At 40.4% G+C, this 25,668-nt stretch overlaps 1 protein-coding gene across 1 annotated transcript in view; it reads right to left on the reverse strand.

Annotated features, from left to right (window-relative positions):
* LOC133633834 (collagen alpha-1(XI) chain-like) overlaps window positions 1-25,668 on the reverse strand; it is a 153,307-nt gene that overhangs the window by 50,298 nt on the left and 77,341 nt on the right. The window contains exons 4-16 of the mRNA XM_062026568.1: window positions 25,297-25,461; window positions 24,780-24,871; window positions 21,442-21,563; window positions 21,202-21,364; window positions 17,903-18,028; window positions 8,140-8,259; window positions 7,927-8,058; window positions 6,281-6,328; window positions 3,435-3,476; window positions 3,296-3,358; window positions 3,144-3,218; window positions 2,702-2,785; window positions 1,667-1,723 (exon numbers count right to left, since the gene is read on the reverse strand). Coding sequence (XP_061882552.1) covers window positions 1,667-1,723; window positions 2,702-2,785; window positions 3,144-3,218; window positions 3,296-3,358; window positions 3,435-3,476; window positions 6,281-6,328; window positions 7,927-8,058; window positions 8,140-8,259; window positions 17,903-18,028; window positions 21,202-21,364; window positions 21,442-21,563; window positions 24,780-24,871; window positions 25,297-25,461 — 1,289 coding nt within the window. The remainder of the gene's footprint in view (window positions 1-1,666; window positions 1,724-2,701; window positions 2,786-3,143; window positions 3,219-3,295; window positions 3,359-3,434; window positions 3,477-6,280; window positions 6,329-7,926; window positions 8,059-8,139; window positions 8,260-17,902; window positions 18,029-21,201; window positions 21,365-21,441; window positions 21,564-24,779; window positions 24,872-25,296; window positions 25,462-25,668) is intronic.

Here is a 25,668-nt window from a genome sequence, read left to right on the forward strand (position 1 = left end):
TATGTATGTATGTATATATATATATATATATATATATATATACATACACACACATATATATACACATATATATGTGTACATGCATACATATATATATATATATATATATATGTGTGTGTACATATATATGTGTACATACATATATATATATGTGCACATATATAGTATATGTACATATATATATACATATATATATATATATATATATATATATATATATATATATATATATATATATATATATATATATATAAATATATGTGTCTCTTCCTGCAGGCGTTACAGAGCACAGTACGCCAAGACAATCTGTCATAAGAACAGTTTTTTCCCCCCAGGCTATCAATGTAATGAACTCTGCGAAATAACTGGAACTAATCTGTCACTGTGAATGTACTAACTCATGTTCACGTCACCATCTTTTTCCTTTGCTCTATTCACCCCTGCACTCTTGTTATTAGCCTTGCACATATTAGTATAGTAACTCTATATGTATATATATATATATAGAGTTACTATACATGCATTTTTTAGCTAAATTTTTAGCCCAAAGTGGCCCCCAAGTCAAAAAGTGTGCACATCCCTGGTCTAGCTTCATTAAAATATTTAATTTATAATGAATAACTCCACTTTGACGGTATGCATTTATCGCAGTCAGGCCCGCAACCAAATAACAGCAAGAAAACAAGGGTTTACTGTATTTAGGTCTTAAAAGTAAGTAATTAAAAATTTATTTTTCTGTTTATTTGATGATATTTTAACTGTGACGGTGGGATAAAAATTTCAGCACAATACTGTTACATAAATTATTTACATTTAAAAAAAAAAATGTAATTGAATCACTGTTAAGTGCCTAATGTCAACATGCTATTAGCATGAATGCAATGTACAGTGGAACCTCCATTTACGAACCCCTCCTTTGCAAACTTTTCGATATACAAACTACTGGATCGAGCCAAATATGCCTATGTGTGCGATGCCATGTCTCTGTGTGTGGTCGCTTCATTCATTCATTTTGTGCCCCGCTTGCAGCCATTTTGTGCCTGCTCGTGTTGAAGAGAGAGACAAAGCGGGCTTTGTGCCACAGCAAGTTTTTAATTGTGATGAAACTGGACTTTTCGGGAAAAAAAAAGGTGCCTCCTAAAGCGCACTTATTTTTGCCAAAGACATTGAAAGTGGACTTTACTTTTTAAAATGTTTATTATTGTAGCAATACGGTTGTTAAAGTTAAGGATTTTTGTGATTTCTGATCAGTTGTGAGGGCACCAAAATGACTTCTATGTTTGTGCGTGGGTTGGCTTGTTAATAAAGAGATAGTAAATCCCCTTGGGAATGTTTTTTTGATATACAGTAATGTATAGCACTTTATATTGTGTTCAAAGTGTACAAACCTTCACTAAAATATGGATTTTTTGTCCTATTTCTTACATTTACATTATTTCCTATGGAGACATTTCCCTTTACGAACCCTAATCAAGAACCAATTTAGTTCGTAAATCGAGGTTCCACTGTATTTGTTCATTCTACGCTTAAAAACTCAGTCCTGTTACTCAAATAAGTCACCCTGTGCAAAAATGACATGAAGTTTCCCGACATGGTTGACTGTATTATCGGATTTAGAGTGGAAAAATTAGGTTTTTAATGAAAAAAGAAGTTTTAACAAACTCACCAGTGGACCAGGTCGTCCTCTGAGGCCCAGCGGACCAGGAGGACCATTCATAGACAACTACGACAGAAGTAGGAGAGATCGGAGGAGGTTTGAATATGTAACGCCATTTTTAGCACACATTTTGTCATACTTGCCAACCTTGAGACCTCCTATATGTGACGTGGTTGGGGCGGGGGGCGCGGTTAAGGGCGTGGTTAAGAGGAGAGTATATTTACAGCTAGAATTCACCAATTTAAGTATCTAGCTGAGATAGGCTCCGGCAACCCCCGCGACCCCGAAGGGAATAAGCGGTAGAAAATGGATGGATGGTAGTAATTCATATATATATATATATATATATATATATATATATATATATATATATATATGTATGAAATACTTGACTTTCTGTGAATTCTAGCTATATATATATATATATATATATATTTATTTTATTATACATATAAATAAAATAAATACTTGAATTTTAGTGTTCTGGGGGCTATCCAGTAGATGGCAGCATTGTCCTGTTTAACTTCTCCGTTCATGTCTGAGTATATCATTTCGGCCCCCGTGTTCAATGGAGAAGTCTGTTTTACAAAATGTACAGGCAACATACATACCCCTTCCCCTTCGAACTGTCCTGGATGAACTGAAATTCTTGTTTTCATTCGTTTTGGAACTTGCAAGCGTATTTCTTCATCTTGCTCGTCGACGGCGTCGCCATGTCTGTAACTTCCTCGTTCTTCTGCTTCGTCTCCTTGTTGTGTGCGCAGTTGTGCACTCTACTCTCTAAAAGCCGTAGATGTTATGACATCATTGGGCAGGCAAGCTGTTTATATTGTGGGAAAGCGGACGTGAGAACAGGCTGTCCCCACTCAGGTCCGCATTGAGCAGGAGGGGGCGTGGCCTCGAGCTCCGGCTCAATACCGGGAGTTTGTCGGGAGAAAATTTCTGCCGGGAGGTTATCGGGAGAGGCGCTGAATACCGGGAGTCTCCCGCTAAAAACGGGAGGGTTGGCAAGTATGCATTTTGTTCTATTTTGTATTTTCCCACCTTGGTCTGCTGCAGGATCGCCTGAGCTTGTGCCTCCTGAGCCGAAAAGATGCCACCAGATTTTTGATCCCCGCCGGACCGAAACTGCACCAAAGAACACACACAGAAAACAGGCTGAAAACTCCGCCCTAGTGGCCACAACAAGGCACTGCCCCGTTCCTGAAATCTAGGAAGTTGGAAAACAAGTTCCTCTTCAGTAAGCATACAGACTATACACGGTATATCTAATGTACTTCAAATGTTACATGACACTTACTAAGGATGTCAGCCATGTTTTTTGTTTTGTTTACTTTCCACCGGCACACTCTAAGCAAGACCTGGTCAGCTCCAAATCGGATGGTTGAAACGTCCCAGTGTTCTCAAATGCAGCGTGATGATTACGTACTTTTGTATAGTCTGGTCGTGCAATGACTAAACACATTTCGAAGTAGTTTCATGTTACCGGTAAGACCAAGACGTTCCCTGGCGGTCCCGGTATCCCGTCAACGCCGTTCAGGCCGGGCCGCCCTGGGGGTCCCTAAGAGGTCCACACAGAAAAGAACAGTTATGATACAATGATGGCATTTTGATGACAAATAAGAGGACGATTCCAACCAATTCCCCGGGGTCTCCTCGAGGTCCTACCGGCCCCGTCATTCCGGAAGGGCCCGCCGGTCCCTACACATGCAAAGTTATTCACAGCAACGTTATCTAACACTTGTGTTTTTAGGAGTTTGGTCCAAAAATAACCCACCTGAGATCCGTAAGGACCAATTGGTCCCACGAATTGTGTTCCCTGAAACCATAAAACACACAAATTGAAGATTAGTAGTACTTTTAGAAATAGATTTAGGCCATGTCCACACGAACACAGACTCTTAATAAACGCATACTTATCTCTGCGTTTAGGCCTCTTGACCACACACAGGCGCATACTTTTGTCTTTAAATCGCAAACTTTTGCAAACGCTGGCCAAAGTGTAGAGATCCAAAACTCTCCGCTTAGCGTATGCGTGTACACGGCACAAACGGAGACTTGTGATGACATCACGGTTGTGCGCTGTCATTTACAAAGCTCAACAACACTGTTTTGCTGCCTTTAAACACACTATAAGAGGAATTACTGTATGTTTGACCGTATACAGTACAGGCCAAAAGTTTGGACACACCTTCTCATTCAATGGGTTTTCTTTATTTTCATGACTATTTACATTGTAGATTGTCACTGAAGGCATCAAAACTATGAATGAACACATGTGGAGTTATGTACCAAACAAAAATAGGTGAAATAACTGAAAACATGCTAGTGTGTGAATGTGAGTGTGAATGTTGTCTGTCTATCTGTGTTGGCCCTGTGATGAGGTGGCGACTTGTCCAGGGTGTACCCCGCCTTCCGCCCGAATGCAGCTGAGATAGGCTCCAGCGACCCCCCGCGACCCCAGAAAGGGACAAGCGGTAGAAAATGGATGGATGGATGTTTTATATTCTAGTTTCTTCAAAATAGCCACCCTTTGCTCTGATTACAGTTTTGCACACTCTTGGCATTCTCTCGATGAGCTTCAAACACACTATATATATATATATATATATATGTATATTTATATGTCCAAAACGCACCCGGCAAAGTCCCACGGGAAGTGGGGGAGAAAAGTCTGCAAAAGTCCCCAAAATGTTAAAAATACCTACCCAGGTTTGAGTGCCACAAGTCCCCACGGGTATTTTGAAAATTTGTGTGACTTTTGCCGACTTTTCCAACTTTTATTCCCCCCGCTTCCCGTGGGACTTTGCTGGGTGTCTTATGGACATTTTGGGCATCCCGGGACTTGCGCGGCCGGCGGCGGGGCCTACCCAGGTTCGAGTGCCACAAGTCCCGCCGCCGGCCGCGCAAGTCCCTCAGTGGCCTAGTGGTTAGAGTGTCCGCCCTGAGATCGGTAGGTTGTGAGTTCAAACCCCGGCCGAGTCATACCAAAGACTATAAAAATGGGACCCATTACCTCCCTGCTTGGCACTCAGCACCAAGGGTTGGAATTGGGGGTTAAATCACCAAAAATGATTCCCGGGCGCGGCACCGCTGCTGCTCACTGCTCCCCTCACCTCCAAGGGGGTGAACAAGGGGATGGGTCAAATGCAGAGGACAACTTTCACCACACCTAGTGTTTGTGACAATCATTGGGACTTTAACGTTAACTTCAAGAGGTAGTCATCTGAAAGGGTTTTCACTTCACAGGTGTCATAGTTTTGATGCCTTCAGTGACAATCTGCAATGTAAATAGTCATGAAAATTAAAAAAACGCATTGAAAAGAGAAAGTGTATATACTGTGTATGCAGCTATTTTCACTTTACGTTGATTAAAAAGACACATCAGAATGGGCTTTGCGACACTCCCGCCGGCGCTAATGACAGTCAGCTCCTCAGCTGTCAATCACAAATCCTACGCACAAACAATACGAACAGACACGGGCAGTGTTCGCATCATCAAGTCAAATTTATATAGCACTTTTCATCAAAAGCCTGGGAAAAAAGTGTGATAATAAAATACTTCATTTTTATTACTAAATGCAAATAATTATGGAAAAAATGCGTATCTTTTAAACGTTATTATCTAATCATGCCAAATATTACATTATTATATAGTATATTACAAAAATATGTTAGTAAAGAAAACATTAGTTTGTACATTATAAATCTAATAATCAAGTGCATAGGCAATGGTGTAATAACACAGTATGAGGTGATTACTGGTACACATTAACATCAATGCTGTCAAATTATGTTTATTTTCTTTATTTTCCGATCTATTTGAATTTTGATTAATCACAGGCTATTGCCCGCATGCATAAGTTTTATTAATTTAAAAAGAGTGGCCCTCTGAAGGCAGCCATTACTGCGATGTGGCCCTTAATGAAAACAAGTTTGACACCCCTGGTCGAGTATATAAAAATAAACACAATAGAGGTGTGTGGAGGGGGGCGTGGTCTGCGGGCCTGCCGCGGAGGACCGGCCTTGAAGCACAGCTGGGAGGTGATTGGATTACCCAGCTGGGGCTTATCATCCAACCACCTGCCATGCTTATTAGCAGCAGCCGGGCTGAGACACGAGTGTTGGAGTTATTGAGCAGACGCGCACTGGACATTGCGAGAGACTGAAAAGTGACAGAGCGGAGTGTGCGCTGCCAAATAAAAAGACATTTCTAACACCAGACATCCGGGCTATCGTGGAGGTTTTTCGGCATCAGGTGGACCCACCGGAGGAAGACTTCCACAAGGTGTAATGCCACAAAGTCGGCTGTGGCTGCTTTTTTTCAGGCTTCTGATTGGACAAAATGTGCATGACAGCGGACAGTTTTGAAACTACACTTGTGTGGCAGTAGATCGTTTTAACCCCAATTCTGCGTTTTTGAAACTGTCTGTGTTCGTGTGGACATGGCCTGAATATTAACGTAACGTAATACTAAAGCATTTAAAGCATCATTTTTAGCATGATGTTGCTTAATAACACTGTGTGTGTGTGTGTGTGTGTGTGTGTGTGTGTGTGTGTGTGTGTGTGTGTGTGTGTGTGTGTGTGTGTGTGTGTGTGTGTTTGTGTGTGTGTCGTTCTTACCACTCCCAAAAGGGCTGGCTCCCCTTTTTCACCTTTCTCTGGCACATACTGATAGAAAGACAAGAAAATGTGGATATTTTGTGCACAACAAAATTCTGCTTATTGTTTCGTCTCGACAGACGATCCCTGGTGGGCCGCAACACCTGCACAATCTCAGGAGCTCCAATGCAAAAAGTGGCATTTCATTTTCTAGGGGTGCAAAAAAATGTGTAGATTTCTACCGCAATTTATGTTCATCCTGATTCTAAATCCATTATTTATTTATTTTTAATTGTGAAAAAAAAAATACATTATTTTAATAATTTTTTAAAAAGACGTCTCCATGCAACCAGAAGGGATTTTTTCTAACATTTAACCTGTTGTGAAAAAATTTCATTATAAGTATTATACCAAAAGAACCGTGTTGAATCGAGAATCGGTTCTGAATCGATTCGTCAGCCTAGGAATCGGAATCGGATCAAAGATTTACACTCCTATAAAATAGTAGCTTCAACATTATCCAGTGACAAAAGTTTATTTAGAAACGTGTGATGATAACCATAGATTTGGAAATGAAAATAATTGCGACAAATTAGGGTCTGTCTGCTTAATACAATATGGACAGTACAACTCATTAAAGAGCACAAGGCTTTATCAATTCCGTCATTACTTGACGAGCTGAGTAGTTTTATTTAATTTTTGGTTGGTTATACAGTGGTTGGCTTCGTTTTGCACTTGAGTGACAGCTCGGAATGTAATGCGACTTAAAAACATATGATGGCCACAGTTTGACACTGGAGCGGAATAATTCGCTTTCCAGTCACTTCCTGTGGGGGAATAAAATTTAATTGGCCTTGGAAGTGATCAAGGTGACTCATGCCTCAGGGGTACATCGTGGTTGTCTGGCTTTCCCTTAAAAAGCCAGAATGGTGTGAACTTGTGCGTTATAATAATAATAATAATAATAATAATAATAGATTTTATTTGTAAAAAGCACTTTACATTGAATAAACAACCTCAAAGTGCTACAGTGTATTAAAAAAAAAAAGATAATAAAAATAAATAAAAATAAAAACTAGAACAGCCAAATAGCTAGAACTAGTATGCATATATCTAAAAAAGGCTTTTTTAAAAATAAGGGTTTTAAAGCCTTTTTTAAAAGCATCCACAGTCTGTGGTGCCCTCAGGTGGTCAGGGAGAGCGTTCCACAGACTGGGAGCGGCGGAGCAGAAAGCCCGGTATCCCATTGTTCGTAGCTTTGTCCTCGGAGGTTAGCCTGTCCGGAGCGGAGGTGTCGTGTGGAGGATTTGGGGGTGAGTAGTTCTTTGAGGTAGAGGGGGGCATTTCCATGGAGGCACTGGTGGAAATGTTATCAGATTGAGTACTGAAGAGAGGTGGGAATCTTTGGGCACCTCACGATTCCATCCGATTCTTGTGTTGACGATTCGATTTAGAATCTATTCTGGAATTACCACAATTTTTGATACAAATCAATTCTTGCAATGTTTTATTTGGTTAGCTAAAATAAAACAATATTTTTTTAAACAAGGACAGGTTACAAAAAACATTTTTATTTTTTATTTTGACCCAGTTTAAACTCGGAATAAATTAAAATCCCAATATTTTTTTGGAGCACCCCTAGTACCTAATGCAGTGGCCTCTTATACCTGCGTGTCCATCCCGTATCCTCCTTCCCTCTCTGCCGGCCTGTAGCGCTCATCCACGTCTTCGTCCTCGTACTCGTACTCGTTCACCTGGTGTTCATTTGTCGAGTTGTCGTAGTCCTTGTACTCGAAAATCTGACGCGGCCGGCCGCAACAGTGGGAGTTGAGGGGCGTGAAGCAAACTAAAGGAAGTGACGATGTCGTACGACGCCTCACCTCGTAGTCGGTGGCATTGGGACCGAGGGTCACCGTGGAAACCGGCACGTCCTCATAGAGGTCGCTGAAGTCGTACTCTTCCAGCTCCTCCACCACGTGTTTCTTTGCTGGTCGCTCCTCCTGAGAACGGAACAGGTGATCTTTAAAATGGATATTCACAATTTAAGGTAGCAGAGGGCACAGTCGGAATCCATTTCCCGTATTTTCCGGACCATAGGGCGCACCGGATTATAAGGCGCACTGCCGATGAATGGTCTATTTTTGATATTTTTCATATATAAGGATTATATGGTGCATTAAAGGAGTCATATTGTTATTATTTTTTATGAATGGAAAACACTTCCTTGTGGTCTACATCAGTGGTCCCCAAACCACCGGGCCGCAGACCGATTGGTACCGGGCCACAAAAGAAAAAAAAAAAAGAAAAAAAAACTTTTTATTTTTTTAAATTTTATTTATTAAATCAACATAAAAAACACAATATATACATTATATATCAATATAGATCAATACAGTCTGCAGGGATACAGTCCGTAAGCACACGTGATTGTATTTCTTTATGAAAAAAAAAAACCCAAAAAACTTTTTTTTTATTATTTCACAGTCCCTTGGGCACAAAACTGAAAATAATACAGCTCTCCAAAAAGTGCACTTCAGCTGCTATTTGACATAACTGTTTGTTACGATGCTTTGACATTGTTGCACTTTATTTCTTTATTGAAAGAAAATTCTATGAAGAGAAAAGTTGTTTGCAAATGTGGTTACAGTGCTAAAATATGAAAAGTTAAAGCTAAAAAAAGAAATACACTTTATTGAGTTAACATTATTTCTTTATGGGGGAAAGATGTGATGTGATGAGCTAAGGAATATAACAACTACACTACCCAGCATGCAACGGGAGTGACGAGCATGCGCGGTAGCCCCGAAAAGTGTTGTTGCATGTCGTCACCCGGCAGCTAAGAATGAGGTTATGAGCACGCTGTGAAAGTAAACGTCAAGAATTCAGCCAACACGCCTCGTCTGCATTATTTATAATTAGACAGACAACACATATACAGTGTGATTTTGTTTTGTTTACAAAGAAAGAAAAACAAAAGTTAAAAAAGGGAGATCATGTCATATATGTTGTATATATATGTATGTGCTGCGGTTGCTTCAAGAACGTTGCGACAGCTGCCGTAAAAGAGGTGCGTTGCTAGCCTGGTTGCTATGTTTCCGGTTGCTCGTAAAAGTGTTGGTCATGTGTTTGTACCCTGCTCAAATCTCTCAGTAAAGTTATTCATTGGATTATACCTTTTGTTTTGAACTTTATTTCACCTTGGAGCGCTTTTTCCGGTCCATTGTTTTTCCTGCTTTTGCTATCTGCGCCTAATGACTGAGCTACGTGACGTCATTTCTTGTGATGTCTCACGGGGCATTTCTGGTCTGGACGGGATTCGTTCCCGGGGATTCGAATAAAGAACCAACTCTTTTTCTTTACTATAGTGGTCTCGATAACGGGTACCGGTTCTCAAAATGGGATTCGAGTCCGAGGACTCGGTTCTTTTCTTATCGAACAACCGGGAAAACCGGTTTCGAGTATCATCCCTAGTCTGAAAATGATGTGTTGTTGTTGAGTGTCGGTGCTGTCTCGAGCTCGGCAGAGTAACCCTGTAATACTCTTCCATATCAGTAGGTGGCAGCAGGTAGCTAATTGCTTTGTATATGTCGGAAACAGCGGGAGGCAGTGTGCAGGTAAAAAGGTGTCTAATGCTTAAACCAAAAATAAACAAAAGGTGAGTGCCCCTAAGAAAAGGCATTGAAGCTTAGGGAAGGCTATGCAGAACGAAACTAAAACTGAACTGTCTGCAAAGTAAACAGAAACAGAATGCTGGACGACAGCAAAGACTTACTGCGGAGCAAAGATGGCGTCCACAATGTACATCCGAACATGACATGACAATCGAAGAAGGATAAAAACAAAGTAGATGCGGGAAATATCGCTCAAAGGAAGACCTGAAACCGCTACAGGAAAATACCAAAAAAAGAGAAAAAGCCACCAAAATTGGAGCGCAAGACAAGAAGTAAAACACTACATACAGGAAAACAGCAAAAAACTCCAAATAAGTCAGGGTGTGATGTGACAGGTGGTGACAGTGCACCTACTTTGAGACTAGAGCTATAATGATGCATGCTTGGTTATGGTTTAAAGTCATATTCAACAATTGCGACAATGACTTTTTACCGTCAACTGAGTTTCGTTGTTTAATGATTTCAGCTGGTGGTGTACATCCGCATTTTGCCAATGCAAAAAATGTGCCTCGGCTCAAAAAAGGTTGAAAATCACTGGCATAGATGATGTTTTACAGATCATCTTCAAGCCGCTTTCTGACAGTCGCTTCCGGATGCGCCATTATGTGGGCGGTTTTATTTACGTGGCTCACCTTCGGCAGCGTCTTCTCCCCGTCATCTTTGTTGTAGCGGTGTAGCGTGCAAGGACGGGAGTGGAAGAAGTGTCAAAAGATGGAGCTAACTGTTTTAATGACATTAAGACTTTACTTAAATAAATAACGGAGCAGCATCTCCTCATCCGGAAACAACAACACCGGAAATGTGTCCCGTGAAAAAACGTCCGACCGGAACTCTCTAATAACTAAAGTTCCTTGGGTGAATAATGTAAACTCACTACACCGGTATGTTTTAGCGCTTTCATAGTGAGTTTACTGACAGATATAAGTAAGAACTTTACACTACTTTATATTAGAAATGGCAGCAGCGGAGGATGAATGTCACATAACAAGAAGATAAAGAAAAAGAAGATGCAACCCCAAAAGGGACAAGCGGTAGAAAATGGATGGATGGGTTTTGTTTTAGCAATAAACACTACCGTTCAAAAGTTCGGGGTCACATTGAAATGTCCTTATTTTTTAAGGAAAAGCACTGTACTTTTCAATGAAGATAACTTTAAACTAGTCTTAACTTTAAAGAAATACACTCTATACATTGCTAATGTGGTAAATGACTATTCTAGCTGCAAATGTCTGGTTTTTGGTGCAATATCTACATAGGTGTATAGAGGCCCATTTCCAGCAACTATCACTCCAGTGTTCTAATGGTACAATGTGTTTGCTCATTGGCTCAGAAGGCTAATTGATGATTAGAAAACCCTTGTGCAATCATGTTCACACATCTGAAAACAGTTTAGCTCGTTACAGAAGCTACAAAACTGACCTTCCTTTGAGCAGATTGAGTTTCTGGAGCATCACATTTTTGGGGTCAATTAAACGCTCAAAATGGCCAGAAAAAGAGAACTTTCATCTGAAACTCGACAGTCTATTCTTGTTCTTAGAAATTAAGGTTATTCTACAAAATTGTTTGGGTGACCCCAAACTTTTGAACGGTAGTGTAGCTCAAAAAGGTATGGGAAGATTTTGATAGGAAAAGGTGATTGCCGGTACATTTTGTGTGTGATCGGATGCCCGTCTGGATACAGGATTTTTCAAAAGGGGTTCTTCACTATTGGGATACAGGGCCTGGCGGACGTCTGCGCACTCTGAGGGATGTTGTAGTTTTTCTCATGTGATCCGATAAATAAGGACGCTGGTTATATTCAGCAGAGTGACACATTTACAGTCAGCTTCCACCGGCGGTCACCTTATGACGAGGTACATTAAGCTCCACTCAAGTTCCAAGTACAAAATACACCGACCGCCACTGGCGACAAATGATAGAAAAAACATATTTTCAAATTTTTACAAAAATCATTCTTCCTTTCATTTTGTCTCCTTTTATCAGTGAGATCTCGATCCTTCCCAGAACTCCCAGCAGCGCCTCCATACTGCGAACACAACAATAATTCCTTGAAGGCCTCCTGCAGCGCTTTTGAGCTGAGAGCCAACTCGTAAATCACGCAGCAGTCGGCGGAAGAGTGTTTGTGATCTTTGGAAGTGGACGTATTAAAGGAATACAATTTAGTGTTTTTACAGTAAAAGGCAAACATACATGGTTCTGATTTAAGAGGATGGGGAATGGCTCTTGGAACATTACTGCTCGATAAAATAACACAAAATCATAATATATTTTAATTGTATTGATCAATATTTACTTGTATTATACTTAGAGTTTTCAACCTTTTTTTGAGTGTGGACGAGTAAAACTGAACTTTTTAGTTTGTGTCATGAGAAATGTGTGACGTTATGTTATGGTTTTACTAGAGACGTCCGATAAATGCTTTAAAATGTAATATCGGAAATTATCGGTATCGGTTTCACCCTCCCGATTTTCCCGGGAAACTCCCGAATTTCAGTGCCCCTCCCGAAAATCTCCCGGGGCAACCATTCTCCCGAATTACTCCCGATTTCCACCTGGACAACATAATTAGGGGTGTGCCTTAAAGACACTGCCTTTAACGTCCTCTACAACCTGTCCTCAGGTCCGCTTTTCCTCCATACAAACAGCGTGCCGCCCCAGTCACATGAATGCAAGGCATACTTGGTCAACATCCATACAGGTCACACTGAGGGTAGCGGTATAAAAAACTTTAACACTGTTACAAATATGCGCCACACTGTGAACCCACACCAAACAAGAATGACAAACACATTTCGGGAGAACATCCGCACCGTAACACAACAAAAACACAACAGCAAAAATACCCAGAACCCCTTGCAGCACTAACTCTTCCGGGACGCTACAATACACCCCCCCGCAGATTACACTCGCTGCTTTTGTGACGCGGAAATCAAGGCAAGTGGCGGTAATACTTCCAATCTGAGGAAGCACCTGGTTAAAGTTATAAAGTACCAATGATTGTCACACACACACTAGGTGTGGCGAAATTATTCTCTGCATTTGACCCATCACCCTTGATCACCCCCTGGGAGGTGAGGGGAGCAGTGAGCAGCAGCAGTGGCCGCCCCCGGGAATCATTTTTGGTGATTTGACCCCCAATTCCAACCCTTGATGCTGAGTGCCAAGCAGGGAGGTCATGGGTCCCATTTTTATAGTCTTTGGTATGACTCGGCCGGGGTTTGAAACCCACGTACAGAATATCACAAGCATTTATTCAGGTAAAAATACCACAGATTAGAGCTGGGATATGCTCCAGCCCCCTGCCACCCCAAAAGGGACAAGCGGTAGTAAAAAAGGATGGATGGAGATTACAAAAACATATTTGACAATCAAAGCATGATCATAACAATCAACATTAAGTGTTATTTATCCATGATATTATTATCTAAACATGGAAGTGTAGCTCCTCCTCTGAATGCAAGTGCTCCTAAAGCAAGAATAAAAATTCTGTATTTCTACAAAATACAAAATCTGGCAAGATACTAACAAACAGTAGGCTATTTTTTTTTAAAATTGTCATTAAATCTTGTTTGTCCTTTTTGTGTTGAGCTGTTTAAAACAGCATAATGTTTAAAACACGTTTTTTTAAAGCAAATTAATTGTCCGTTCATGGTGTTGAAACTTGAAATGTATCTGTCTAGGGAACACATATTAATGATGTAAAATTATATGTATATCTGCGATTAATCATGATTAATTTTGAGTTAACTATGAACAAAATGCGATTAATCGCGATTAAATCTTTTAATCCTTTGACAGCCCTAGTCTTTACATTTCTTTTTAAACAGCTGGTCATGAAATTATGGACTTACAGGCATTTCTTTTATTTCGTGTAGCGGCAGAAAAACACACATTCATGCTTCTTTGGCTTCATGTAAGTGTGCGCTTTAATATTTGATTTATGATATCTCTACACAGTATTGATGAACAGTCGCATCATACTGCAGTGTGAAACCAGGTAAGCTGGAGTATGTACATATGAGGTATATTCAATGCAGAGTTACCATGCCATCTTCTGTGCAAAGTTGGAACAACAAGCTACACAGACAGTCCCATTATAAAGTGATTTATTGTTATTCCTAATGTTGTATAGTTGACTAGGGGTTGGAACCGAAACTGGTAATTTTTGGCCGGTCCTAACGGGCACTGATTCACGTACTGTTAAAGTTCCAGTACCTGCGCTGACTGTACCCCCGGTTGCCAAATCACTTCGGCACTTGGCGATCACTACAGCAGCACTGAGAGCGGACTGTGCCAAACTACCTCGAGGTGATGTTGTAATTTTCAATGTCAGCAAAGCAAGTGATTTAAAAATCGCTCCAACGTAAGTAAAGTATGGCTCCACTTTTCCAGAAATGTGCCAGCTTGATGCTAACATACATTGTCTTTAATATTGACATGCTACTGATTAGCATTAGCAATTGTACATGGCGATTTCAACACCTCCAAATTTGTTAATGAAAACCACAACAAAGATGCTTGTTACAATAAAGCAGCTGGTGCGTAATAAGTACAATACTTATAGTACTAACACTTTTAGAGCGCAACACAAACTAGATTTAGCAAAGACTGACACACCATAAACTATACAAGACTTCCATTTAATGTCTTGGACTAGTAACTGTAGTTGAGACTCAGAAATGTTATTATAAAACAAAATATAACAACTGGACATCATATCATAATCAACTCATTTTTAAAGATTTTATTATCAAAAACATGTAATATTTATGAACTCACACAAAAGTATTGAAAATTGGTACCATTGAGTACCGGTATCAATTCTCAGGGAATAGGAATTGTTACCGTATCGGTTCAAAATGTCAACGTTACCCATCCCCATTCCTATAATTGATATTATCAATTATATCAATTGAATAGACTGCAAAGACAAGATATTAAATGTTCGAACTGGTAAACTTTGTTTTTTTTTTGCAAACATTAGCTCATTTGGAATTTTTATGCCTGCAACATGTTTCAAAAAAGCTGGCACAAGTGGCAAAAAAGACTGAGAAATTTGAGGAATGCTCATCAAATACTTATTTGGAACATCCCACAGGTGAACAGGCTAATTGGGAACAGGTGGGTGCCATGATTGGGTATAAAAGCAGCTTCCATGAAATGTTCAGTCACTCACAAACAAGGATGGGTCACCAATTTGTCAACAAATGCGTGAGCAAATTGTCGAAAAGTTTAAGAACATTTCTCAACCAGCTATTGCAAGGAATTTAGGGATTTCACCATCTACGGTCCGTAATATCATCCGAGGTCCGAGAATCGGGAGAAATCACTGCACGTAAGTGATGATATTACGGACCTTCGATCCCTCAGGCGGTATTGCGTCAAAAACCGATATCAGTGTGTAAAGGATATCACCACATGGGCTCAGGAACACTTCAGAAAACCACTGTCAGTAACTACAGTCTGTCACTACATCTCTAAGTGCAAGTTAAAACTCTACTATGCAAAGCGAAAGCCATTTATCAACAACACCCAGAAACGCCGCCGGCTTCGCTGGGCCCGAGCTCATCTAAGATGGATTGATGCAAAGTGCAAAAGTGTTCTGTGGTCTGATCAGTCCACATTTCAAATTATTTTTGGAAACTGTGGACGTTGTGGCGACTCGTGGCAAAGAACCATCCGGATTGTTATAGGCGCATAGTTCAAAAGCCATTTTCTGTGATGGTATGGGGGTGTATTAGTGCCCAAGACATGGGTAACTTACACATCTGTGAAGGCACCATTAATGCTGAAAGGTACATACAGGTTTTGGAGCAACGTATGTTGCAATCCAAGCAACGTCCTTTTCATGGACGCCCCTGCTTATTTCAGCAAGACAATGCCAAGCCACGTGTTACAACAGCGTGGCTCCATAGTAAAAGAGTGCAGGTACTAGACTGGCCTGCCTGTAGTCCAGACCTGTCTCCCGTTGAAAATGTGTGGCGCATTATGAAGCCTAAAATACCACAACGGAGACCCCCGGACTGTTGAACAACTTAAGCTGTACATCAAGCAAGAATGGGAAATAATTCCACCTGAAAATCTTCAAAAATTGGTCTCCTCATTTCCCAAACGTTTACTGAGTGTTGTTAAAAGGAAAGGCCATGTAACACAGTGGTAAAAATGCCCCTGTGCCAACTTTTTTGCAATGTGTTGCCATTAAATTCTAAGTTAATGACTAATTGCAAAAAAAAAAAAATTAGTTTCTTAGTTCGAACATTAAGTATCTTGTCTGCAGTCTATTCAATTGAATATAAGTTGAAAAGGATTTGCAAATCATTGTATTCTGTTTTTATTTATGATTTACACAACGTGCCAACTTCACTGGTTCTGGGTTTTGTACATAAACGATTATACCTAATGAAGGTTATGGAGTATATGAATCTTCGGATGTTTCATTCTGGGATATATATATATATATATATATATATATATATATATATATATATATATATATACACATACATATATACATATATATATATACACATACATACATACCGGTATGTATATATATATATATATATATATATATATATATATTAGAGATGTCCGATAATGGCTTTTTTGCCGATATCCGATATTCCGATATTGTCCAACTGTTAATTACCGATTCCAATATCAACCTTTACCGATATATATAGTCGTGTAATTAACACATTATTAAGCCGAATTTTGTTGTGATGCCCCGCTGGATGCATTAAACAATGTAACTTTACCATGAATTGATTAACATGGACCCCGACTTAAACAAGTTGAAAAACTTATCCGGGTGTTACCATTTAGTGGTCAGTTGTACGGAAGATGTACTGTATTGTGCAATCTACTAATACAAGTTTCAATCAATCAATCAAAAACAAGGTTTTCCAAAATAAGAGAACAACTTCAACTCAAGTTATGGAAAAAAAAATGCCAACATGGCACTGCCATATTTATTATTGAAGTCACAAAGTGCATTATTTTTTTTAACATGCCTCAAAACAGCAGCTTGGAATTTGGGACATGCTCTCCCTGAGATAATCCTGATACCCACTACAACTATGGGAAATACTATACTTTGACTCCCACAAAGTGCATTATTTTTATTTTTTTTTAAACATGCCTCAAAACAACAGCTACAAAAACAATGAAGGCACACAGCTTCAGTCCAGAGTATACTAGAGCATACTTGCCAACCTTGAGACCTCCGAATTCGGGAGATGGGGGGGAGGGTTTGGTGGTAGCGGGGGTGTATATTGTAGCATCCCGGAAGAGTTAGTGCTGCAAGGGGTTCTGGGTATTTGTTCTGTTGTGTTTATGTTGTGTTACGGTGCGGATGTTCTCCCGAAATGTGTTTGTCATTCTTGTTTGGTGTGGGTTCACAGTGTGGCGCATATTTGTAACAGTGTTAAAGTTGTTTATACGGCCACCCTCAGTGTGGCCTGTATGGCTGTTGATCAAGTACGCCTTGCATTCACTTATGTGTGCGTAAAAGCCGCATATATTATGTGACTGGGCCGGCACGCTGTTTGTATGGAGGAAAAGCGGACATGACGACAGGTTGTAGAGGACGCTAAAGGCAGTGCCTTTAAGGTACACCCCCAATAATGTTGTCCGGGTGGAAATCGGGAGAATGGTTGCCCCGGGAGATTTTCGGGAGGGGCACTGAAATTCGGGAGTCTCACGGGAAAATCAGGAGGTTGAAAACAATACCGATAATTTCCGATATTACATTTTAAAGCATTTATCGGCCAATTATCGGACATTTCTAATATATATATTTTTATATATATATATATATATAGTTTTCAGAGTGTAACTTGAGGATTAGTTTAAATATCTGCATTATTTTTTTTTACATTTCTAAGGTGACACGTTGGATTTACAGCATCCATCACCCAAGATGATTTGCTCCTTCCTCTCGCCTCAGACTTGACACCAAAATTCAACTCACCTCCACGGCGGCATCCATCAGTATGCTGTCATAAGGCAATGCAGAGTCGCAGTCGGGGATGAAGTCCTGGCAGTAGGTCTCAGCCGCAGCGGGGTCGTCCACCAACAGCAGCTGCTGGATGTCCCCCTGTGTCGCAGCCACAGCGCCATGTTAGCGTGCAGACAAGACACCAATACAAGTCCTTGCTCGCTCTCGTGGACATCAATCCAAGGCTAACCATCTGCAAACTGACGGATCGCCTGACACAAAGTCACAGTTCACCTCACAAATGCAACGACTCAATCGGAAAAACAAACTTTTTCATTTAGTAAATAATGTCACATTTTGTGAGCGCTGAAAATAAATACATTGACTCATTCGGGCTTAAGTGCGGTATGAGGTCTATTCTCTACCACAGGAGGGCGCTGTATGGCGAGATGGCAGCTGTCATCGTAAATCAAAACAGGCCGCAACAAGCAGAATCCATTTTTGGAATTTCTCTTTTGATCTACCGTGTCCTCGTCGTGCCTCGCAGTTAATTCAAACACATTTACATGCAGCAAAAGTGCTCCTTGTAGCAAAAACGGTGGTCATAATATTTAATGGCAATAGTTTCGCATTTATTGCGCTAAGACGAGGGTGTCCAAAGTGTGGCCCGTAGCTATTTTCTTAATGGCTTAAATGTTTGCATTCTAACAATAGGCAAGGCAAGTAATAATAATAATAATAATAATAGATTTTATTTGTAAAAAGCACTTCACATTGAGTAAACAACCTCAAAGTGCTACAGTGTATTACAAAAAATAAAAATAAAAAGATAATCAAAAATAAAAAAAATAAAAAACTATAACAGCCAAATAGCTAAAACTAGTATGCATATATCTAAAAAAAAAAAAAAGCTTTTTTAAAAAGAAGGGTTTTTAAGCCTTTTTTAAAAGCATCTACAGTCTGTGGTGCCCTCAGGTGGTCAGGGAGAGCGTTCCACAGACTGGGAGCGGCGGAGAAGAAAGCTTATTTATAGAGCACAATTCGCAGACAACGCAATTCAAAGTGCTTAAGTCTAATAGCATTCTAGCTTTTTTTTGCTAATTTCGCAGGTAATACACCTCAGCGTCAACTATTTTGTTACTTGGCGAAAGATACCTGTTAGCATGGTAACGTTAGTATGCTAGCTTTTTTTCTCTCGCTAATTTTGTGGGTATTGTTAGAATAAATGATGTATATATTATCACACAACTTTTATGCTTAAGGGCCATTGCTATAATTATTGTCAATTGTGCTAAAGTGGTATTTTTCTTTGTCTGTGCAAAGCTGGCAATCCAAAAGATTGCAAGCCAGTCTAATATCAGTGTCTGTGTCCAGGAACGGCTCCTGAGTGCCAAGGCCGAACACCGCCGTGACGCAGACAGAGCAGAGACAAGGCGATATCACCAGCGTCAACACATTTGCATTTCTTGTATAATCATACATTGTGTCTAACTGGAGTTGTCGAGATTACCCCCTTCCCTCAGTGACAGCTTCAGTGATGTAACCAGGGACCTCCCAAATAAATAGCGGAATCACGCGGGCTGGACTTTTAGAACCTAGTTTGGATCTGTAACTACAATACAGTCCAAAACACGTGTCTCCTCATTGAGCCAAATTGAACTCTGTCTCTGCATGATTCCTTGCTTCTCGTCTGTTTAATAGATGTCATCAGTGTTTGAACCTGACAGTATTCACTTCAGTTAGTTGCTGTGCTTTTACTTTGAAGCTTACGTTGCACTGAACAGGAAGTCACTGTGTGCATGTTTAATATTGCGTAACTAGACCAGGGCTGCCCAATTTTTTGAGGGCCAAAGACTGATAAATCAAAGTATGTGGGGGCCATTTTGGTAGTTTTCACCTTAAAAACAAAAACAATGTATAGATTTTTTTCAAAGAACTAGAAAATGCAATTTCAGTAGAAATGTTGTGTGAATGGGGAAGAGCCAAAGCCGAACTGAAATGCTAACAGTTGGCACGCTAGCCAGATAGCGTCAAGAAACTAAAAATATGAGCAAAATGAGCAAAAACTGGTAGCATGCTAACAGTACTATACTTACATGCCCACTTACAGTTAGCATTCGTGAAAAACTAAAACCTAGGACACTGAGATGTATACCTACAGAATTAGCTTAAAAAGCTAGCGCTAAAACATTAACTTTAGCATGCGTCAAGTACCAAAATATATTAATCTGTGATGTAAACCTGAAAAATTATTTTTAAAAGTTAGCATGCTAACATTAGCATACACAAAGGACCAAAATAAGACTCCGGGTGTGTACCTAGAAATTTGCTAAAAAAAAAAGAAAAAAAGCTAGCCTACTAATGTTAGCATTCTAAAATACTAACTGTAGCACGTGTCAAGTACCAAAATACATTACTGTGCGATGTGTACCTTCAAAATGTGTTAGCATGCTAATGTTAGCCTACATCAAGTAACAAAATATGACTATGGTGTACATATCTATAAAATTTGGTAAAAAAGCTGAAATACTAACATTAGAATGTTAACAAGTAGCATTTGTCAAGTAACAAAATATTTGACGCTGAGGTGTACCGTATTTTTCGGAGTATAAGTCGCTCCGGAGTATAAGTCGCACCGGCCGAAAATGCATAATAAAGAAGGAAAAAAACATATATAAATCGCACTGGAGTATAAGTCGCATTTTTTGGGGAAATTTATTTGATAAAACCCAACACCAAGAATAGACATTTGAAAGGCAATTTAAAATAAATAAAGAATAGTGAACAACAGGCTGAATAAGTGTACGTTATATGAGGCATAAATAACCAACTGAGAATGTGCCTGGTATGTTAACGTAACATATTATGGTAAGAGTCATTCAAATAACTATAACATATAGAACATGCTATACGTTTACCAAACAATCTGTCACTCCTAATCGCTAAATCCCATGAAATCTTATACATCTAGTCTCTTACGTGAATGAGCTAAATAATATAATTTGATATTTTACGGTAATGTGTTAATAATTTCACACATAAGTCGCTCCTGAGTATAAGTTGCACCCCGGCCAAACTATGAAAAAAACTGCGACTTATAGTCCGAAAAATACGGTATACCTGCAAAATTTGAAAAACACAGCTATCATGCTAATGATTGTGTTGCGGGCCATTAAAAAACTAGCTAGGGGCTGCAAATGGCCCCAGGGACACACTTTGGACACACCTGAACTAGAGAGTATTTATATTGCTGCTTAGTGATAATCATGAAGTTAATAATACATGTCGACATAAACAAGACTTTTTTTCACTGTTTATTAATACGAACCGACCTCAAAGACGTCCTCTTCCAGCAGACGTGTTCCAAACACAGTGACGCCGTCGGTGCTGACGTGCGGGTCGCGACCTCTGAGCAGCTGCAGGGTCTCCAGCTTGACGCAGTCCAGATAGAGCGTGACCGACTGACCCCTGACACTGTAGGCCACTCGGTGCCACCTGGCGGGAAGCAGGTGAAAGCTCGACTTCCTTGCCCAAAAGGGACACATACTTGTGCATGTTGGGGCGTTACGTACTTGCCATCAGCCAGGTTGATCCTTCGAAAAGTGGGGTACAATTCTGGGGCGGGCTGACCCTCGTGGTCCTCGTACAAAAACACAGGGGAGCGTCCGATCTCCAAGCCCAGCTGCTGCGTACCCTGGGACGAAGGAAGGCGAGAGAGATTGGTGTGTATTGGTGTGTGCAAAACAGCAGCAGGCGGCTGTGGCCTGCGGGCTGGTTCTAATACTAATGAAATACCGTATTTCCTTGAATAGCCGCAGAGGCGTTAATTAATTTAAAACCTCCTGTCACTCCGGCGTTTACCGGAAGCCGGCGGGATGGCCGTGCATGCGGTAATTATTTTAAAACCTCTTCTCACTCCGGCGTTTACCAAAAGGAATGCGGTAAATTTAGGCGTGCGCTTTGAGTGTGATGTAAGCATACCATCATGAAAAGCACATTTAAAGGCCTACTGAAACCCACTACTACCGACCACGCAGTCTGATAGTTTATATATCAATGATGAAATCTTAACATTATAACACATGCCAATACGGCCGGGTTAACTTATAAAGTGACATTTTAAATTTGCCGCTAAACTTCCGGTTCGAAACGCCTCTGAGGATGACGTATGCGTGTGACGTAGCCCGGCGAACACGGGTATGCCTTCCACATTGAAGCCGATACGAAAAAGCTCTGTTTTCATTTCATAATTCCACAGTATTCTGGACATCTGTGTTCGTGAATCTGTTTCAATCATGTTCATTGCATTATGGAGAAGGAAGCCGAGCAAACAAAGAAGAAAGTTGTCGGTGCGAAATGGACGTATTTTTCGAACGTAGTCAGCCACAACAGTACACAGCCGGCGCTTCTTTGTTTACATTCCCGAAAGATGCAGTCAAGATGGAAGAACTCGGATAACAGAGACTCTAACCAGGAGGACTTTTGATTTGGATACACAGACGCCTGTAGGGAACTGGGACAACACAGACTCTTACCAGGATTACTTTGATTTGGATGACAAAGACGCAGACGTGCTACTGTGAGTATGCAGCTTTGGCTTTTTTTTGCGTATGTACGTAACTTTTTTAAAATATATAAGCTTTATGAACCTTGGGTTAGGTGAACGGTCTTTTGGGCTGAGTGATTGTGTGTGTTGATCATGTGTTTGAATTGTATTGGCGTGTTCTATGGAGCTAGGAGCTAGCAGAGGAGCTAGGAGCTAGCATAACACGTACCGTACCGTACGTGCGCGTCACGTACGTAACTTTTTAAAAATATATAAGCTTTATGAACCTTGGGTTAGGTGAACGGTCTTTTGGGCTGAGTGATTGTGTGTGTTGATCGGGTGTTTGAATTGTATTGGCGTGTTTGAATTGTATTGGCGTGTTCTATGGAGCTAGGAGCTAGCAGAGGAGCTAGGAGCTAGCATAACAAACACGCAGGTGTTATTATGCAGGATTAATTTGTGGCATATTAAATATAAGCCTGGTTGTGTTGTGGCTAATAGAGTATATATATGTCTTGTGTTTATTTACTGTTGTAGTCATTCCCAGCTGAATATCAGGTACCGTGAGTATGCAGCCTTGGCTGCTAAACATTCGATAACTTGACCGTATGTGCGCGTCACGTACGTAACTTTTTAAAAATATATAAGCTTTATGAACCTTGGGTTCGGTGAACGGTCTTTTGGGCTGAGTGATTGTGTGTGTTGATCAGCTGTTTGAATTGTATTGGCGTGTTCTATGGAGCTAGGAGCTAGCAGAGGAGCTAGGAGCTAGCATAACAAACACGCAGGTGTTTTTATGCAGGATTAATTTGTGGCATATTAAATATAAGCCTGGTTGTGTTGTGGCTAATAGAGTATATATATGTCTTGTGTTTATTTACTGTTTTAGTCATTCCCAGCTGAATATCAGGTCACCCCCGGCTCTCACAGCATCTTCCCTATCTGAATAGCTTCAACTCCCCACTAGTCCTTCACTTGCACTTTACTCATCCACAAATCTTTCATCCTCGCTCAAATTAATGGGGAAATTGTCGCTTTCTCGGTCCGAATCTCTCTCACTTCATGCGGCCATCATTGTAAACAATAGGGAACTTTGCGTATATGTTCAACTGACTACGTCACGCTACTTCCGGTAGGGACAAGCCTTTTTTTTATCAGATACCAAAAGTTGCAATCTTTATCGTCGTTGTTCTATACTAAATCCTTTCAGCAAAAATATGGTAATATCGCGAAATGATCAAGTATGACACATAGAATAGATCTGCTATCCCCGTTTAAATAAAAAAAATTCATTTCAGTAGGCCTTTAATTAAAAAAAAACTTTATTATGGTCTTACCTGTACTTATAAATGGAGTCCATTTGCAACTCCTTCTGACCAAAAGCATTGATAACTTGTTTATAGAAGTCTTCCTTATTTTCTTTCTTCAGTTTTAAAAGTCTCTCTGTCTCGATGGAGATATTCCTTTAATTATTACCTCCTGCTTCGATTGAAAGTCCAGTTTAGAAAACTGTTTTATTTTAGATACCGGTATGTAATCCTCCATGTTAAAAGTTCAGGCAGAGGAAAAGAAAAAAAATCTCTTGCTGCGTGTAGTCACTTCTTCTGCAGTACCGGAAGTCGCAAGAAGGATCACTAGCGCGGCAGCGCCCTCTACCACCAGGAGGCGGGAGTCATTTAATGACTTATACAGTATTTGACACACACAGCTACGGTATATTACTAAAACATAGCTGCTTACTGTTCTTTTTAGCATACTGTACCGGTATTCAATAGCTTGGACCTTAAATCCTACTGAATAGCTCTTTATCTTTTTTCCTTTGTGCGATTGCAAACTACTGAAAGCAGCTTCCTCCATTTTGAAAATGAGGACAGGTAAAGCGTCACTCGTGACGTAACGAATTTGACCCGGTGGAAGTTCTAGCCATATGCTAAATATTTTGCGAAACGAGTTTGACCCGGCGAAAATTATAGACATGCGATAATAAAATTAATATTTTGCGAAACGAATTTGATCTGGCGTTAATAATGAACCGGCGATAAGGCCAAGCATGCGTTAATTATTTTGAGAAACGAGTTTGACCCGGCAGTAATTCTAGACGTGCGGATACTATATACCCTGCGCCAATTCAAGGAAATACGGTATCATCCCGGGGGCCATACATCATTCATTCGCGGGCCGTATCTGGCTTTGACACCCCTGCGCTAGATGGAGCCCGGGTACGTACCACAGTTTGAGAATCACCGGCCTAAAGCTCAGTGTTGTGCGTTTCCAAACCAAACAAAAAACAAAAATCAAACCTCTAAGTGAAGACGAAATAGTTGACACTCAAAAGTTGGAATGCACTTGAGTTGGTGTACACACCTGTGGGTCGTAAAGGGAGAGCAGAAAGACCTGCGAGTCCTTCACGGCCCGAACTGTTGTCATCAGTGAGAAGTCCACTGGGAATTGAGAATCTGGAAATAGCGCGGATGACGTCAATGAGAACATTAAGTCAAAAGACAACAGAGTAAACAAAGACATCTTTGTTTGGTTTTGTATGGTGTGGTTATATTTATATGGTAATTATTATTCTGTGACTGTAAATTGTTTGCGTGTTTTCTTATTGATGCTTTTCTTTATTTTTTCTGTATTGTGTAGTTATAATTATATGCTTTTACTTGTAATTGTATTGAGTTTGTGGACCCCAGGAAGACTAGTGGGTTGTTGTGGCAACCAGCTAATGGGGATCTTTAATAAAAATCAAAAATAAAATAAAATCTTGGTGACATGTGGCTCTATATTGTAGGTGCGGCAAGTGAAGGGTGCCAAAAAGTGGTACGGATGGATTATTTGGACGCGTGCCAAACTAAACTGTACTAAGAAGTGGGCTTTACTGTACCAGGGAACAGCTGCTTGGTGGGAGCGCTCAGTTGGATCTTGTTGATCTTAAAGGAGAGGTCTGTCTCTTCTCGGCCCATCCTGCTCGTGCACAGCCCCGCCTCCAATGACACGCCCTCCATGTCCTCCGACAGCTCCAGGACCTTCAGCACGTCGATGGGATTGACTGGAAAAGACCACACCAAACAGGAATTTGACATTTCATTTTGCAATTTCCAGGAAAGAAATGTGGTTCATCGAATGCAATCATGTAAAAATACGGCAGGTTCATTAAAGGCCTATTGAAATGAAATTGTTTTATTTAAACGGGGATAGCAGATCCATTCTATGTGTCATACTTGATCATTTCGCGATATTGCCATATTTTTGCTGA

Source organism: Entelurus aequoreus, linkage group LG18 (assembly GCF_033978785.1).
Source record: "Entelurus aequoreus isolate RoL-2023_Sb linkage group LG18, RoL_Eaeq_v1.1, whole genome shotgun sequence".
Taxonomy (NCBI): domain Eukaryota; kingdom Metazoa; phylum Chordata; class Actinopteri; order Syngnathiformes; family Syngnathidae; genus Entelurus; species Entelurus aequoreus.